The sequence below is a fragment of the Centruroides vittatus genome, unplaced genomic scaffold, assembly GCF_030686945.1.
Source record: "Centruroides vittatus isolate TY-2023 unplaced genomic scaffold, ASM3068694v2 scaffold_1782, whole genome shotgun sequence".
In the NCBI taxonomy this organism is placed as follows: domain Eukaryota; kingdom Metazoa; phylum Arthropoda; class Arachnida; order Scorpiones; family Buthidae; genus Centruroides; species Centruroides vittatus.
Genome location: NW_027122685.1, coordinates 74,044 through 89,650, shown reverse-complemented (window position 1 = coordinate 89,650; position 15,607 = coordinate 74,044). Strand labels below are relative to the sequence as shown.

The 15,607-nt window shown below is 32.0% G+C and overlaps 1 protein-coding gene across 1 annotated transcript in view; it reads left to right on the top strand.

Annotated features, from left to right (window-relative positions):
- LOC136987413 (uncharacterized) overlaps positions 1-15,607 on the top strand; it is a 272,592-nt gene that overhangs the window by 205,660 nt on the left and 51,325 nt on the right. The window contains 2 exon segments of the mRNA XM_067285148.1: positions 6,543-6,654; positions 13,190-13,296. Of these exon segments, the coding sequence (XP_067141249.1) occupies positions 6,543-6,654; positions 13,190-13,296 (219 nt within the window).

The window sequence follows — 15,607 nt, the reverse complement described above, 5'->3', positions numbered from 1 at the left end:
GATTTACAGCCAGTATCTTGATTAAGTAATTGGATTAATGGATACAAAATACAGTGAACCTCGCTTAACGAGCACTTTGCACGGCGAGTATTTCGCATAAAGAGCAAAACAAATTGTAAAAATTTGCCTCGCTTAACGAGCGATGTTTTGCATAACGAGTGACGAGGAGAGGGAAACACCCGAATTGTGTGCATGCGGCATGCTCCATCAGTTTGTGTTTAGCACTCGTTCCGCTAGCATCTTAGTGTCGCCTGTGATCACATATTTTTTCAAACTTGTGTTCTTCATACACATTGCTTATAAACATAAACAACCATAGCCCGTTATATAATAAACATGCCAAACAATATGCCAACTTCTTGGATCATTAAATTTAATGACCGATTCCAAATTAAATTTTAGAAATGTCTGAACTAAAAATTAACTATTTATAATTATTAAATTTAATACGAGATGGAAACATAACTGCCTACCTCTAGTCAAATTAATTAATTTCTAATATTTAATTATAGCCTTTACATAACCCAAGAATTTGGCATATCGTTTGGAGTGTTTATCAAACATATGAGCTGTAATTTTTTTTTTTTTTTGTTTCTGCAAATCGAATTCTCATTTCAGGATGGTTCATTTAGCACTAGGAGAAAAGATGATGACGATTCACACTCCTTAACAGTGTATATTGTACAATTTTTTTTGAGTAAATGTTATACATAAAACATTTGAGCATTTTTTTGGCGTGGAATGCATTATTGTATTTTACATTAATTTCTATGGGAAAAAATTGTTTTGCGTAACGAATGTTTCACATTATGAGTAAGACTCTGGAACGAATTATGCTCGTTAAGCGAGGTTCCACTGTATATAAGTATATTTCTACATCTACCAAGTTAAAATTGCAAATCTATTACTTTTGTTAATTATATCATATATAAGTAATGATGTTTCATTGGACAGCATATTCTTTCTTGTCAAATTATTGGCTAACTACAATTAGACCACTTTTTTTTAAATTGAAGAATGTTGAATCTGAGCTAAACTTATCATTTTGCAACGATGCAAAATTAGAACAAATAAACTGTAAACAGTGTCTAAAATAAATAGTTTAAATTTATATATTTAAAATTAATTGTTCCCAGTGAGAAAAAACAAAAAATATCGATATTTTTCTTATATAATTAAAAAGTTCTGATATACCATTCTGTAGAAACAGTGCTTAAAGGGTTGTCTTATCTAATAGGTCCTTAAATGTCGTTTAACCTTCCTTAATATTAGTTATACCACTAGTTTTAATGACAATTTAGTAAGCTTTATGATTATTTTTTATCTTTTAGATGATTAAATAGTATTTAATTCATTTTTTTTGTTATTGAATCTTTTTTGATTGAATGCTAATTAGTTCATATACCCATGTCCAAAAAATAAGTGACCATTAATTTGGTCTGTATCTCAAACTATTGATCATCCTATGTGAAATTTGACATACAAGCAGAACATTGTATTCTTTATGCAAAAAAACAATCGAAAATTTAAACTACATTACATCAAACTAAAACAGCAAGAAAATGTACTAAACATGGTTGTAAATCTTTTTGCATAGAAAATGATTCACATGTTGTGTGGTTGCTTCCTGCATGCACACATGCTGCACACTTATTGCTCGTGTTGGTTGTAATGTTTGTCAGCTCTGTTGGAAGCAAAGTCCATTCTCAAACAAGTGTATCTTGAAGCCCCTGATGTGTTCTTGGTAGAGGCTGAAGGGATGCAACCTGTCTTCCTAGATCACTTTATTTGTGTTCTTTGTGATTTAGATCTGGAGATCTTGCTGCCATTCCACATGACAAGTATCTTTGTCATCAAGAAAGTAATTGATGAGTGCAGTCCTATGTATTGTATAGTACATGAGCATTATTGTTTATAAAAATGAAATCTGCATCCATAACACCTAGGAAAAGTCTCATATGGGGTTCCAAAATTTTGTTTCTATACCATTGTGCAGTAATGGCATCTCTTGCAAAACTAAGCTCAGTGCAGTCATTAAGTATAATGCCACCTCACACCATGATATGAGTGTCACCAAAATTGGTCTCTTTCCTCAATTTCATTGGACTATATCGGGTTGCTCACTTGCTTCAGATTCTAATCCAATGAGAATCTTTCAGTAGACTGTACCTGGATTTATCCAATTACAGTCTACAGAACATTGTCCCATTCATTCAAAGTCTAATGATGACGATCTCTTTTGTGTACGGGTGTCAGTTGTGAGGTTTCGACACAGGTCGAAATTACAAATTAATTACAAGTTATATTAGACGAGAAAATCACTATTGCCAAGTTGGACCAAATATTGTAGAAGTTATGTAGAGGAGGAAGGAAAAAACACTGTAGTTGTCAAAACAGACACAACACAGAGATAAATGATGTGTTGGATCAGATGGAATGTCAGCCCGGGAAGATGGGACTGTGACATGAGTGCTCGTAAATGATTGATCTAGGTTAGAAATTCAGAAAGAGAGAGATTTGGCAATTAAAGAAACATTGCATGCAATCATGAAAATACTAAATTAACAGAAAGCAGAAACAACGGGATAAATTACGAGCACAAGATTTATAGTTCTGTCAATGATTCTCAATCAGAGTCAATGGAAGGTGTCAGATAGATGCCTCAAAACAGACCTTTCTCACAACCCAAACAGGTCCTGGTTTTTACCTGGAGACAGGAGAGAGACAAATCAGGAAGCGAGGAAAGGGATGTAGGGCCAATCAGAAAAACTGATGGTGAGAGAAAAACTATAAAAATCAAAGATTCAAGGTCAAGGGAGCAGTCTCCCTCCAGAATAATCTCAAAGTTGTGTATCACAAAAGTTGTGCTATGTGTCTCATTCGCTGCACCATATGCTGCATTACCATCACTTACCCATTGATGCCGTAAATGAAGGAACCCGTCTCGTCTGCCCTGGGGCTATGACTGACCAGCTGGGACTATCTTAGGTCTGGCAATACATCTGTCCTCAGCACTGACATGAACTACTGCAGATTCAGATGAACTGTTTTGAAACAACACTAAAATGTAAGCATCCTTCAGTTACAATAAACAGGTTTTTGTAGGGCACTTGTCATCTCTGTCTCTGACACCACCACTCACACATCGACAACCCTAGCCTTCCTGACACAGGATTAACAAATTTTTCACTGAAAGTTGGCAAACTCACACAATGGAATACAATAATATACTGGGTCTGAAAAAAGGCTATTTGTCTGAAGTCACTTGTAGACAGTTCATTGTAAAACACTCAGTGGTAACAGTTCTGTAGAGATCTGCCTACCAAACATTCTTTTGTTACAATGCCCCATTAACATTAAATTGCAATCCTCTTGAAGAGTGATATCTCTTCGACATTCACTTTCTGATTGATGTCCAACATATGTTTTTTGAAATCTGGCCCAAAGCCAGGATGTGATTCTTTGTGACTCTTTCAGATCCTAGACACATCTATCTGTGATTAGTCTGTTTTCAACCTTCTAATAATTTTTTCTTTTATGAAATCATCTGTGAGATGTCTTTGTGGCTTCATTACTGTCAGTATCATGAAATAAAACAGTGACAAAAGGTCCTTAATGATTAAACCACAACAGAAACAATGTCATTTTACTGCTGTATTTATGGGGCCTGCATATTTTATATAAACCTGTGCTTTTTAATACATTTGACTACATTCTAGGCAGGGCCGGATTTACCAATCCAGGGGCCCTGGGCACAAATTCGGTGGGGCCCCCCTTTAAGAGTAGGCAAATTTGATGATTTAGAAAATTTACACAAAATACTGTACTTTCAACTAGATTTCAACTAGGAAGTTGTAAATTTCATTTAAAAATAAGGTTATTGTAATCTTACATATATTTTATTGTGTAAAACTAATTATTTTAATTTAATTGAAAAATACCTATGTAAAATTTTTTCCCGAAATTCTCCGACGTTTCATAGGTTTTTCCTGGGTTTGGTTTTCTTTGCCTGTGGCCCTCATGATTAGGCCACACTAGGCTGTCGCAGTAATAGAAAAAAAATTATGTTTAAACATAGTTTTGTGGGGGCCCTGGGCACTGGCCCCAAATGTTCTTATGCAGGCCTCGCAGTTGCTCACTTTTCTCACTTGTACTCACTTTTCTGAAGTATCCTCACTTTTCTCACTTTTCAGGTCATTTTCTCACTTTTCTCACTTTTTTGGTCATTTTCACATGCTTAATTAAGATGTGGGACAAACCAAAAATAATTTTAAAGCCAAACGAATTGCCGAATTATCGGACTATCGGAAGAGAAATTTTTCAGAAGAAAATATGCGGCCCTGAGCAGACTCAAAATTGCATCTGCCCGCTCAGTGTCGTTAGGTTATAGGAAACAAAAATTTATTTAACGTATTTAAAAAAATCTTTTATGCACTTAAAAAATCCCTCTCATTACAAATTCAGAAGCCAGTGTTGAGTAAAGTTATGTACTCATGCCATATTTTCATTATTCGCCAAAATCTACCTTATCCGAATTGCATTTCCTTCTACAGAGTTTAAAAATAAGTATTCTAAGCATCCCTGCGGTTTTGGCTGTTTTCTAAGAAAATCACTAAAGTCCTTTTGCAGGGGAAAACACATTACGCAGAGGGATTAATCTCTCAAGCTGACAACACTGCTGCCGCTTTTAAATTCAAAATATATAATTATTAAAATTAACACGAGATAGTAACGTAACCTCCTACCACTAAAAAAGATTTCGTTTCTGACCATTTAGTTATCCTGGTTATAGCCCAATAATTTGGCAGATTATTTGGTTTTAATTAACAATCGGGTTATGGAGTTGTCGTTTACAAAAATATTTTTTTACTTGATTTATCTTTAAATAATTTCATAAACTTGAGTTTAATAAAATTACTTTAATGATTTCATAGCATATTGTTAACGTTAAATCACATCTACATCTTCCCATAAATGTATGTTTAAATTGACTACAAGTATAATTATTCCATATAGTAAGTGTTATTTTCATAAAATGTGTGATTACTTTGCTTGTGAAATATCCATTTTTTAATCTTCTCTTATGCCGATTATAATTGTGCATTAATTGTGAGACTAAAAAAGTAAACGAAAATGTAAATTCATATTTACATATAAAATTTACCAAATAAATTAAAATATTCGAAGTGTTGTAAAAAGTACAACAGGTAATTGCTTGTGAGAAAGATTTTCACAGGCTTCCCAAAGGTTAACAACTTTGCAACGATGTTGGTTTTTAGTCATCTGCAGGAACAAGTTCCTTTTTATTTATGAAATCATTAATAAAATATTATTTTACTTATATTATTTGGAGTATATTTATTTCAGATTTATTATTTTATTTTGAAATCAATATTTACACATCTCGAAGCATTAAAAAATAAACAGTTTCTGATAATGATAAATATCCGAGAATAGCCAAATTAGTGAAATCAGCATCGAAAATCCCGTTCCCATGAAAGAGAGGATCAATTTTATGCCGGGCACTTTCTCCTGATAGAGCATCAGTGTTGGAAAGAATGCTTAATTCACTTTTGATTGTTAAAGAGGGACTGAACATGTATGACCAAAGCCCATATCTTGTACCTATTACAAAGGACGACTGAAGTTAGCTTCCTCGGTGCATAGAAATTATCAAGAACGATTGGAAAATGAAAAGAAGTTAAAAGAATAAGAGAAACGGAAAAAAGAGCACAGAAATGTTTTGAAGAACAACAAAAGAAAGTTGTTCGTAACATGAAGATTATGGAACTGCAATTGAGTTTAAACCAGAAAAATGTAGAAGAAAATGAAATACATGCGACAGTCCAAGTTAGAAGCAGCGAACAAAAAAAACTGGAGAAGGCTATTAACAGCAAGAACATGAATGAAGTACAAGCAGCACGTGTGATGCTTATTAGTGTTAAGTGTTCAAAAGCAAGAGGAAGCGAAAAAGAAAGAAGCTGATAACATGCAGAATAATCTTAATAAAAGAACATCATCTTTCATGACTGATTATTTACAGAAGCCAAAGACTTTTCAAGTATTCATGGTTACTTGAAATACAGAAGCCACTGGTTATCGGGAGACAGAAAAAAAACGCGATATAACGAGTGGCTACTATATTACAGTATATACAGAAATTTTTAAAATGTGTTTAACCATAACAGAATAAAAAGAAAATAACAATTTTTACTGCTATTTTGCTGAGTTTTCCTTCTGTGTTTTCACTTTGTTTTGTCACTATTGCACTCACTTTTTATTCACTTTTTTCTGTATTTTAACTCACTTTTCTCACTTTTTCAAAGGGGAAATAGCACTCCTAGGCCTGCTTATGTAAATCCGACCCTGATTTTAGGTATATTTATTGTCTGAAAATGTTCACATAAATTTAGTTTTGTTTATTTTTTATTCAGTGTATGGATTGGACATGGGTTTATGTATGTATGTATGTATGTATTTTATTTTTAATATATCAATAATAAATAGTAATAAATTTTATAAATGTTTCTTTTTGCTTTTAGTGTTCAGTTTTCTATGGAAGGTTGTCGTCCAGTTCATAAAGAAAACTTTTCAATATGTCAGTGTGATAGAGTTGGAACGTATGCTGTTCTGCTGACAACTTATGCTCAAATAGTAATTATTTTTATTTTAATATTTTGAAAATAATTATAATAAAAAACTTAAATTACTGTAGAACAAGAAAGACTTGAAATTATCATTATAAATGTTTTAGCAATGCTCTGAAGTTATATAATCTTAATCAGTGAGATAGTGAAATAAAAAAATAATTTTTTATAGATTTTTGATTTTTGAATTGAAAGGCACTGTAACTGGATAGTGTGAGCAGAGAAAGGTCACATATGTGGATGAGGGTGCTCAGGATGAAAGATGATCATTATTCCATTTAAAAGGCTGTTTATTGAGAGAGATATTTTTGCAATATCTGATTCATTTGAATATTACAATTGTTTACAAAAGGTTTGAGGATTCTTTGTTCTGATTCCAGCAAAGAAAGTCCAGTCATTTCTCCAAAGGAGGAAGGCTCTAGATATTGAAAGTGATGAAACTCAAAGTTTTGGTGAAGGACTTGAAGACAGGCTTCAGAAGCACACACACAAATCTCTGATGATGCTTGGCATTGTAACCAGTAATCTAGAAAGAGTCACATGGAAGATAGAGAACACTGTGAACCAGGCAGGAATTATCTGAAAGAGTGCATGATAGGCTAGACAGAAAACTAAACAAGAGAGGCACTGTGTTCTAAGTTGGGTTTATATACATTGGATCTCTCAATCTTACATTCTAGTTTGTTTGAACATTTTTTCTCATGAGTTCATTTGTCCTTCATATGTTTTTATGTGAAATTAGAGGCCTTCTTGGCTGTGGGAAAAGGTTGACGTTGACAATTAATTCAATCTCAATTGTAATTATAGGAGCCTCATTTTAAATCATATGGTATGTACTTTTCATTGACAGTTATGGATATTAAGTTTGAAGTTATTTGTAAATTCTCTGCTTGGAATGTCAGTTTGACAGGAACAAACAACAATGTTTTTGTTATCATAACAGGATGTGAACAATTCAGTTAAAAAACACATTATGTCTTACTAACCTTGTATAGCTTTGCAGGTAATACTTAGAACGTACCACTAACGTTTTCGACCCATTTCTAGGGTCTTCTTCAAATGTTCTACAAATTTTTTTGAAGAAGACCCTAGAAATGGGTCGAAAACGTTAGTGGTACGTTCTAAGTATTACCTGCAAAGCTATACAAGGTTAGTGAGACATATTTGTATTATCGCTTTGTTCATTGGATGGATTTGAAAAAACACATTCTTTTACAAAATTATTAGAGGCAGGAATGGTGCTAGGGTGGGCTTACCCTAAAATATCCTTTCCCACCTGTCCACCTACTCTGAAATAATTTGTTCAAGTAATAGCTTATAGGGTGGTTTCTTTAAATATGAATTGGTTGTTTACCAAATAATTACATGATCTTGTTAAATTTTTTCTGCTTTTATGTGATACTAAAAATTGATTTGTTAAATTCTAAAAATTAGTTTGTTTGATGATAAAATATGCAGATAACACCCACACCACTGAAACAATGTTCCACTCCATCTCTGCCTTCCTAGAGTGAAAATTCTAGTGATGTAAATGAGGGTTGTTAATGTGAATGGCTGAACATTTTCACTTTCAGGACCTCACATAGTTTAAATTTATTATTGTCTGATTTACAAACATTTAAGTTAAATAAGGTTTTATATATATTTATCAAAACAGTGCATTAAAAACTTCTGGACTATAATTAGGTCAATTGTTTTAACTTATATGATTTGCAAAATTTTAAAATTCAAGAGCGATAAATCATTCATTATAAAATTTTGCAATCAGTAAATATTTATTAAGTAAATTTTAGTGTATCTGACAAAATATTTGCCTAGAACTTTCTAAATTATTAAATTTTGTACAAAATGGAAGTCTGATCACCTAGCTTAGAGCAAATTACTTAGAATAAGGAAGTATTCACATTTAAAATTAAGGTTTAATTCTAAATTTAATCCTTAATTTTTATGTGAATACTATAATCCCATTTTAGGCTGAAGGTGATCCAAAAGAATTTTAGTGAATTATTTTTTATTTGGAATATAATCATAGCAGTTATTTTATTGCTATCCTGATCGTGGACATAATTTAATCTTATAAGAACTGTAGATTCCGCAAACGACACGTATGAAGACAATATACTTACATATAGTTTAAAATTTTGTAAATTATTAAATTAATATAATTAGCTTAATTAACAATATAGAAAATTTCATTGTATTATTTTTCATTCTTTTGGTATCTATTTGTGTTTAAATGTTATATTAACACTAATTTTTAATAGCACTTATACAAATAATTTTGGAAATAATATAAAATTAAAAAATTTACTTGTCTGCTACTTATTTATGTCAAAATCATTATACTAAGTTCAAATTTATATATTAATCACAAGTAAAATGGCAAAACGATTCTTGGAACAAGACTATGTCTCAGAGCATGAGCAATGCATCTGCAAATCTTACACTTGTGCCTGTTTGTAGAAACAGTCTCACCATTTTGTATTATTTTGACCCAATTCTCGGTCCCTTACTATCTGCAAGTCTGGTTTTTTTTGTGTATGCATGATTTGGGCATCACATACTCTGTGCCAAATTGCAACTCCTGATATGTACTCCTTCATACCTCTAAGGTGTCCAGCCATTGACATCAGCATGATTTAGAGACGAGACATAGTCTTGTCAATAACTAAGTAATTTCTTTTATGTTTTTACTTATAAGTTATATAATTACTGTATGTTTACTTTCCTAGCTCTGTTATATATAACAAAGTGAAAGTATAATTATTGGTCAAAAAATGACCTCCCAAGATTTTTGTGTATAACCCACAAGTTATGAATTTGAAATGCAGTTTGAAAGAGTAGGGTTAGGTTATATGCTGATTTTAAATTGTAATTATGAACTCAGGTCTAATTATGAAGCAATTGCTTTTCCCATAGGCATAGATTGTACAGTGATGCAGGTTATGCAAAGACTGTAGTTTTATTCTAGCAATTTTCTGCAGGATATATGCCACTATGGGTTATATACATAAATATTTGGTAATAGAAAAAAAGAGATTAGGGCTGTCCATAAATTATGTCCACATTTACCTTGAAATTTTTATTCCCCCTCTCCTCATTGTCCCAGTTTGTCCAAGTTCCCCCTATTTCGATGTCCAACAAAACTCAACTCCTCCTCAAAATCTCTACCACTTTATACAGTTTATGCATTTCATTATTCATAAAATTTAATGAAATAAAATGGATGTCCACCCTCCTCCCTCTCCTCCATGTCAACCTTGTCTGACTTGTCATGACCTTTCCTCTCAGCATGAATGTCATTTATGGACAGCCCTTAAACACTTTTTTTTTTATCACAAACATATAGCTATGTAGGGATGTTGAATATTAAAATTATCAATTTTCCATCAATGTCACTAGAAAGAAATGATGTGATCAGTGCTCTGTATGCTTTAGTCACTTACATTTTAAGATCATCCTCAATTCTCATTTAGTAAAAAGTCAAATAGATCATAAACACATGATTTATAGATCATGGCCAGATCCTGTACAAGAAGTTAATGATCTATTATCTGAGTTGTCTTAATATATTTGTATTACTACTATAATTTAGCAATTATAATTACTATAATAAATGTAATATTATTGACAAGACTATGTCTCACCTATAAAATGATGCTGTTGTCAATGGCTAGACACCTTAGAAGTATGAAGGAGTACATGTCAGGAGTAGCAATTTGGCACAGAGTATTTGGTGACCAAATCATGTGCACATAAAAAAACTAGGCTTGTAGGTATCAGGGACTGAGAACCAGGTCAAAATAAAATACAAAATGGCAACTCTGTTTCTACAAACAGGCATTAGTGTGAGATTTGCACATGCGTTGCTCATTGGGAAGTTTGAAATGCAAACGTTGCAAAATCAAATTTTGACAAATGTGTGACACACATTATGCATGTATTCTCTTGCTCTCGTCATTTCGATTTTCTTGTGTGTTGCTGACACCTCATTCGGATCCCTTTGACCCATTAATTTCATCGAAAATGTCTTGTGGACGACCTTGTCGTCATGGCTGTGGCCAAGGCTGGAGAAGTTTGAACGATTGTGCTCAAAACCAGCAATACCAAAGAAGATTGGAGAATGAGAACAAGACCCGCCACGAGTGTCGAAGTGATCCCACTTACCGTAGCCAATAACAGGCCTGTGACAACACAACCCGTCGTAACCACGGTGGCAATGAAGTTCGCCGTAATCTGCGCCAGGTCTTCAAGTACTGGTGTCGACTTTTCCTCATTGGAGTGTGCTCATTTTTTTTCTTTTCCTTAGAAAATGGTGCACAGTTGAGCCCCGAGTCTCTGAGACATAGTCTCATCCCAAAAATGGCCTTGCCGTTTAACTATTTGTATTATTATATATGAAACTAGTATTATTATATAGAAAAATGAATCTTCTTTAGGTTTTATCGGAATATAATTATAAAATCAGCTATCTTGAAAATAGTGAAAGGAGAATATAGATAGACTAAATTATCTTCATTGCATAATACAAGATGTTTCGATGTAGTTTTAACCAGATCTTTTCTTATGTTAATCATAGATAATGTCTTCAGAAAAATTTTATCATAAGTTTTTTATTCTATCATTAATGGTAATCACTATTTTCTAATACTAATGTACTGTTCAATATTAGCTTTACTTCATTTGCTTATGCTTCATTTGATGATGATTGCAGTGAGCATCATGGAAATGTTACGGGAACAAGCAGTAATTACAGTAGTTACAAAGTAAACATTTTTAATTGGAAAATTAGAAATTTCTATTTATTTAATTAGTTTGATTATACAAATTTAAAATTAGGAAATTATAACATTTAATTTTATGTTTAGTCTGTTTTTTTAATCATACTTTAAGTCCATTGTTTTCTATGATTTATTAAATATATTAAAACAAAATAAAATCATATGAGGTGTAATGAAATAATTTTTTATGTATATTTATTTGAATATTTTACAGTTTTATCATCATCCTCAAAAATATTCATCAAATACTATCTTTAAACACAAAGCTAATAGTGTGTGCAATAGTAGATATTAGTAACATTACATAATATTTCTTCATAATATATAAAGGAATTTTAATTTGCTTTCAATTTGCAGGATAATTTTCATAATATAAGAAATAAAAACTTTTAATTATCAAATATTCATTTTATATATGTAAATATATTTTGATTGTTGAATTGTTAAAGTTAATTATCAAGATAAATTAATCAGTTAATAAATCATCCACCTGTTGCTGAGAAAACATTTATTGAAGAAATATTAATGTTTTTGACCTACTATTATAGGCCATCTTCAGATGTAACAGAAATTCGAACGCTTTTTACATTTAAATTTAAACAAAATACTGGAAAAATTAACAAATAAATGCTAAATATACTGAATTAACTAATACAAAAACGATGTAAATAATGTAATAAAATAAAAATAATAAAATAAATACACAAAAAATGCCACTAAGCGTAAGGGCAAGTGCAGATTAAGAACTTTTGTGTTTTAACTTTTCTTTTATGTAGAACTTCCATCTGCATCCCTGGCATTAATACAATCATCTTTTACTTTACTTTCATATATTTCAATTTTTTCTTCTTGCATTGCCAGTGATGGAGAATGCATAGTCCTGAGGATAGTTGCTTCATTTCACTTGACCACAGAGTCCTCTGCTTGTGCCATACGGGATAATACTGTGTTGCAGTGCCCTTTGCTGATATTGTATTTGTGCTCCTTAAGTCTGGTGGCTAAATACAATATCAACAAAGGGCACTGCAACACTATTATCCTGTATGGCACAGGCAGAGGACTCGGTGGTCAAGTGGAACGAAGCGACTATTTTCCAGACTATGCTTTCTCCATCAATGGCAATGCATGAAGAAAATATCAAAGTATACGAAAGTAAAGTAAAAGATGGTTGTATTAATGCCAGGGATGCAGATGGACTAGCTTCCACATGGAAGTTCTTCATAAAAGAAAAGTTAAAACACAAAAGTTCTTAATCTGTACTTGCCCTTATACTTAGTGGCATTTTTTGTGTATTTATTTTATTATTTTTATTTTTTATTTTACATATATTTTTATTTTATCACATTATTTACATCGTTTTTGTATTAGTTAATTCAGTATATGTAGTATTTATTTGTTAATTTATTCAGTAAATTTAAATATAAAAAGCGTTTGAACTTTCTGCTGTTTAAATGTTAAATACGTTCGAATTTCTGTTACATCTCAAGATGGCCTATCATAGTAGGTCGAAAACATTAATGTTTCTTTAATAAATGTTTTCTCAGCAACAGGTGTTGGATGATTTGTTGTTTAAGGAGCTGAGTAGGATATTTAGTTAATCAGTTAACTGATTTTCAAGCCATCTTTTATATATAATTTATAAAAATATAAAACATAACATTTTAAATTAATTTTGAATGTTATATTTTTTAACATTTCGACTAATTAAGTTTTAATGATGTAGAAGAATTTAATAATAATACTAGATACTTTAATTTTCAGGATGATTTTCATGTCCATGAAGGCTTTGAAATAATTGCAGGCATTGGTTGTGCCATTTGTGCCTTTTTAATATCTTTTTGTCTTCTTTTATTACTTATTTTGTGGAGGTGAGGACATTTTTATTAATTAATTACATAATTAATATAAATAATTACTATAATTAAAATATATTATATAAGAATACATAAATTGTAGCACGTATGAAGTCATAAAAAGTAACTTTTGGTCTATAAACTTCAATAATATACACATTTTAAACATAATTTATTTTTATTTTAAACAATAATTGTTTAATATTGGAAGTTTTCTTCCATATTGCAAATAGTTCAGCTTAAAACAGACATATAGTTATTAAGAATTTTTACAATCTTATTTTAAATTTTACACACATTTTTTTTTTTTTTTGTTTTGTTGTTGTTAAGCAAAGACTTACCAGACAAAAGGAATTATATTCAATGAGATTTTTGATATGATGGAAGTCTGAATTGTGTATAATTTGGCATTTACAGAGTCATTTTCTTATCTTTTTTATGTGGTGAACAATATTAAAAACTTTCATTTTTTTTTATGATGAAAAATATCTTTTGTTATGATTAAGAAATTTGTAGTGCTTTGCAACTAATGTATCTATTATGTTATCCTGTCATTGTAACGTAAGTGTTGGTTAATCCGCATTGCATTTTCTGAATTGTTGGGTTACCATGTTTGTCTGTAAAAAGGGGGGGGGAGGATAATTTTGTTTCTCACATACCATCTAGATGGTAGCGTTACATGACTCGTGATTGGGCAACCAGCATCACGTGTTCGTCATAAGTGCCCCAGATGGCGGGAAGGTATAAAGGTATGCTCACACCATGTGTGTACACCTTTTTGCCTGCTTTCACCTGAATGACCGGGGAGAACTTAGGATCACCAGAGCAGTAAGGAAGGAGAGGTAAGGGTCGGACACACAAGGTGAAGGAAACAGAAAGAACCGACGGTACGGAGCTTGAAATCTACTTGCATTGACATCAGAGCATTAAGAAATTGAGTGAATCTGTTAAAAGTATGACGTGAAAGAAAAACACGTACACATGTTGATCAATTAAAATAAATTTAATTTCGCGTTGGAAATAAATGGTACAAATTCTTTATGGATTCCCGCTGTTCCCCGGTGTTCGTACTGTAACTGTAATTTGCGAGTACAGTTCCGTTACAAATGCCGCCCGACAATACTACTTAACTAACGCGCACGAATTTTAATCGGACTTAAAACTAATAGGAAGGGATAGAAGAAAAAAGGGAAGTAAGAAGGATTATAGGATAGATGGGTACCCAATTCCTTGACTGTTGTTGGACGGAGATCCTTGTCTCGACTTATATTGCTCATATACTCTCTCGTACAAAGATGGTTTTTTAGCGTTTTCTTCCAGTGATCGGATTCTCTTCTCGATCTGTTCCTTTTGGCCCTATTCCACAGAGCTCGCCAGTTTCTCACTCTTGAGGTTTGCAGCCACACGTCTTTCCTCGTTCGTGTCTGGCCAAAGAATGTTCAGTGGAACGTTCCTTCTCCCTCCAGGCTCGTCGCCGTCTATTGTTTTCCCCTACCTCCTGGTGGGCTACGGGTAAGTCCGAATTCTCGGAAGTTCAAGACAATGAGACAAAGAAAATTGGAAAGAAGGATAGATTTATAGAAATAGAATATAAATTAAACTAAAAACTATACATAAATAAAGGCGTACAGCCACAAATCAATTGATACTAAGGAAGGATATAACCAGATTAATCTACATACTAGATTATTTTCTTGAGAATCAACGGGTAGACTCCTAACAGGAACATTGCACACAGAGCTTCTATAATAATTGAGCTTGTATAATAATTGTTATTAACCCATGTCCTTCAGTGGATCAGCATCAATCGATCGTCCTTGTACATATTTGTTAATAATTTATTATTATCCTGATATTAGCTTGTACTTGTGTATTAGATATCCTTAAGATTAAGTGTCAGTAACCTCTGAATTGTCACGTAACAGTAACGGTTAAGTTGTAATTCATGTGAGTTTGTATGTGTATATGATCATTAGTATTATAAAGTTTGTTAATAACCATTTAGTAAGGTGTGTTCTAATTGTAAGGTCCTTCGTATACCCTTACCCAACCCTATGTCTGTATACTTTGGTAGTCACACTGACACTACAAATTCAATAATCCTGATTTATTTCTTCCTTTTTTTATAACTGTTCTTTGATATTTTTAAAACATTAATATTACATTATCCTTTAAGTATACTCGTGTCAACAATATCAAATGATTTAAAACAAAGATAACAAAGGTATAAAACAATATCAAATGATTTAAAACAAAGATAACAAAGGTTTGCTCTGGAATATATTTAAAACATTTTTCAATTGTTTTACAAAAATTGAAATATATT